At 42.7% G+C, this 3,966-nt stretch overlaps 1 protein-coding gene across 1 annotated transcript; it reads left to right on the top strand.

Moving 5' to 3' along the window:
• The first annotated feature begins 2,079 nt into the window (after positions 1-2,079).
• On the top strand, positions 2,080-3,308 carry LOC101579858 (RAB6-interacting golgin-like). Its single transcript, XM_023721011.1, is given in 1 exon segment — positions 2,080-3,308. A coding segment is annotated over 1 exon segment (645 nt). The 5' UTR covers positions 2,080-2,218; the 3' UTR covers positions 2,864-3,308.
• The last annotated feature ends 658 nt before the right edge of the window (positions 3,309-3,966 follow it).

The raw sequence follows: 3,966 nt of genomic DNA, 5'->3' as shown, positions 1-3,966 counted from the left end.
TCTCTGTACTCTTTGTATATCTTCCCTAGCCTTGAAATAAGGACAAGTTGGCCAACAAGCCATGGATCAACAGTCCTCAGACCTTGCTCTGATACTTCATAAAATGCAGCAAAAACAAAAGAGGGGAAATGTAGTAATATGACACCGAAACCTGCTGCTCCAAGGGAGCAAGGAACAAATAACAGAGCCTATGGAAATTTGTCCCTTGTATTCTGACAAGCTGGCTATAGGGTAACATTCCTGGAGGTGCCCTGTCTGTCCTTTGTTCCTTTACCTGGGATGTTACTGACTAGTGTAAACTTAAAGTTTGGTGAATGCTGGAAGGCAATGTAAATAGCAATGTATGTACACCAAATTAGTTATGCACATTCTTTACCTTGTTTTCAGTCTTCGGTAAAGGTGAGAAATTTCAGTGACTTGAGACTCACTTAGAGCAGGGCAAAGCTCATGAGTCCTCTGTAACTATATTAATCTTCTCATTGCTTCTTTCAGCTCCTACTAATTCAGTACAACAGTGGGCTGCTAAGCTGGGTGGGTTGTCTTCCACCCAAACCTTTGGGAAAATCTCAGTCCATTCTGGGAGAGTCTGTGAATTTGAGTATGCAGTTTTTGAAGGCTATCTCAGCCCAGTAGAGGGAAAGGGTGGTCTTGCATCAGCAAGGAGTGACTATGTGTTTGCCCAGTCGAACCTGTCATGGCTCATAGAATATGAAGAGGACTGGCAAGCCATGCTCTGACCTTGCATAGTCTGGTTGAGGAGTGGAGCAACTGGCTCAGTTACTACAGATAAATCTGCCCCTGCGTCAATTAAACTCACAGGGTTTGCCTCAATTTTTGTATGGGTTCCCCAGGGTCGGGAAACAGGGACCCATGCCCTCATCAGTCCGACTCGCCCACCACAAACATGATCTTTTTTCCCCCCTCTTTCTTTAGTAATCAGCTTTTGACACTCTCTGTTTAGGTGACCTTTCTCCTTACAATAAGTGCACCGGTGTGGACCCCGGGAATGCAGTGGCTGCCCTCTCCCCACACTTTTCTCATCTAACCCCAGGTCCAAGCTGCATGTAGCTGGCATCACCTTTCTTTTTTCCTGTCTATACCTCCACTCTGCATCTACTTTATCATGAAACAGCTTCTAAGTTATCTCAACTAGTTATGACAGGTTTTTCCCTTCAAACCCTTTTAATTTCTGCCACTTACAATGTATAACAGGGGCTGATTGAGCTGCAAAGTCCAAATTGAGAGTATGCGCACACTCAGGCACCTCCAGGTCAAATGGAATGTGCATCCGATAGGCTTCCATGACATGTTCAAGGAAAGCTGCAGAGCCCTCATTTGGTCCCTGATACACCTCTGCTACCTTGTGTAAGTTAGTGGGGCAATGTATAGTGGCCAAGAGCCCTTTCCTAGGGTGGTATGATGATCCCTTAAAGCTTTCATTCCATCCTCTGTATTATAATTACAATCAGGCTCCTCTCTGGGCAATACCTGGGCTACTGCTGCCTCTTTGTCCCTGGTTTCTAATCTTACTTGTTCTTCTCCTGCTCTTTGAATTCTATTTTTTTTCTTTGAAGAAAACAGACTCATAAAGATCTGTTGGCAATTATCCCAAGTGGGATGATGTGTTCTAAACACCAATTATAAAGTAAGGCTTGCAGTTGTTCTGTAAGTAGGGGATTCTGATTTTTCCAATTATACAAGTCACTAGTAGAAAAAGGGAGCTATTGGGGTACGCGTAACCTGGGCGAATGGCGCAGGGTTGGGCGGGCTTCTCTGAGGAGGAGCTGAGGCAGCTAAAGCAGAATAAAGATTTATTTGAACCCCCACGCCGTCTCCCTGTGAAGAAAACTCAACAGCTTCAGCGAGAAAAAGCTTTACTAGAACAGAGCCAAAAACTTGGACTTCTAGAAGGCTCAGCCTCATTACCTCCACACCAACGACTTTCTGCCCCCAAACAGAGAGCCAGCACTCAGAAGCCACATTCTTCTCCTCCTTGGACCTGTGCTAGCCCTGCTGCATTCACCTCTCCTGTTGGTGATGGGGAACTCCCGGGTACTGAAAAGTCAACTCAGGGAAGCAGGACTGGAGAATTCTCATAATGGGCATGAAAACTTGGAGGTCCTGCCTTCAAAGACAGCCTGCAATTTGGAGAAAAAGAAAGTGGAATTGTTAGCAAGAAAAATCTCATTGGCAAGTACTCCAGCAAGAACAACAACTAATGGAAGAGAAAAATAAATGTAAGAAAGCTCTTTTGGCAAAAGCTATTGCAGAAAGATCTAAAAGAACTCAAGCAGAGACTATGAAACTAAAGCGGATCCAGAAGGAGTTACAGGCTTCAGATGACATGGTTTCAGCTGACATTGGAATCCTCAGGAACCGGATTGACCGGGCCAGCCTAGAGTATTCATATGCACGGAAGTGATTTGACAGAGCTGAAACTGAGTATGTTAATGCAAAGCTAGATTTGCAGCGCAAGACTGAGATAAAGAAGCAACTCACTGAACACCTCTGTACCATCATACAGCAGAATGAGCTCCGAAAGACCAACAAGTTGGAGGAGTTGATGCAGCACCTTGATGTGCAGCCTGACGAGGAGTCCCTGGACCTTAAAGTAGAGATGGAAGTATTGCATTGTGAACAGGAGGCAGAGGCAAGGAAGCAAATGGTTGCTGTAGAAAGGCCATGTCAGCCTGCCCCAGAGGGTGTGACTCCAGGGCTTACTAAAAAGAGCAAAACCTCTCAAGAACAAGCTGTTTCCCCAAAGGGTGCTGAACAGTGTGAAAATTCCAGTAGCTTCTCCCATCCAAGTCCAGACTACACAATTCAAGAAGTTAATGATATTTCAGCTGCTCTCACCTCATGAAGAGTCAGTGTTCTTGTCATCTGATGATACTGAGTACAGTGTATTTTCTGCAGTAGGTTGTGCACTGACCTCTAGTAAAATCCTTGTAAAACTTAATGTTTGGATCTGTAACTAGCATGTGAATATGTTTGATCTTCCTAATTGTAATTTTATAGCTATGTAGCATGTTTCACCTTGATTTTGGCCCAGTTCTTTCAGTATTCTTTTAACTGTTGTTGGGTTAAAATAAATGGCAGAATGGAATAGCCTGATGTCTTTGTTCCATCCTTAACCCCACAAAAAAGAAAACTACATGGTTGGGGTGGCTTTAGACCAGGTACATAAAACTACACTAAAGCAGGATGTAGTAACACACACCTGTCACACCAGTACTTGGAAGATAGCAGGAAGACAGAGTTCAAGGCCAGCCTGGGCTGTATAGCTTGATAATGTCTTCAAACACCAAAAAAAAGTGGCGTGCACTAACTAGTCAAACCATTTAACTTCTCCTGGGAGAAATATTGAGAATGGAAGGTTTATGTAATCTGCAAAAGCATATAAAACTGACTATGTGAAAAAGAGCTAGGGGCTGCGGAGATGGCTCAGTGGAATAAGCGCTTTCCTGGCAAGCACAAGGACCTGAGTTCAATCTCCGGTTCCGAGAAAAAAAAAAGAAAGAAAGAAAAAGAGCTGAGTATGGTGGTAATGCCACCTCTTGGGAGATCTCAAGTTCAGGTCCCACCTGGGACAAATTAGTAAGATCCTATCTCCAAATACAAAATTAAAAGGGCTAGGGGTGTAATTCAGTGCAAAGGGCTTCGGTTCAAGCCCCACAGTGCAAGAAGAGAAAGAAAATTATCTCTGGGTCTTTGTAGCTAGACTGGAAAACAGCTAGGGAATTATACTTTATACAAAAGAATAAAACAGTTAAAGCTCACACTATTTTTGTCCTTTTGTCTTTAATATGTATTTAAATAGTTTTATTTGTAACCTGATTTTTTGTTTGTTACTATAAACACGTGTAGGTATAAACACTATATATGTATGATTTTACTTTTAATATTTTTTTAGTCAATGAATTTATTACATTTAGACATTGAAAATTTTTGTAAAATAATACAGAA

The sequence above is a fragment of the Octodon degus genome, unplaced genomic scaffold (assembly GCF_000260255.1).
Source record: "Octodon degus isolate 3935 unplaced genomic scaffold, OctDeg1.0 scaffold00079, whole genome shotgun sequence".
In the NCBI taxonomy this organism is placed as follows: Eukaryota; Metazoa; Chordata; class Mammalia; order Rodentia; family Octodontidae; genus Octodon; species Octodon degus.
The sequence above is the reverse complement of the archived record's forward strand: the minus strand, read 5'-3'. Positions and strand labels throughout refer to the sequence as shown.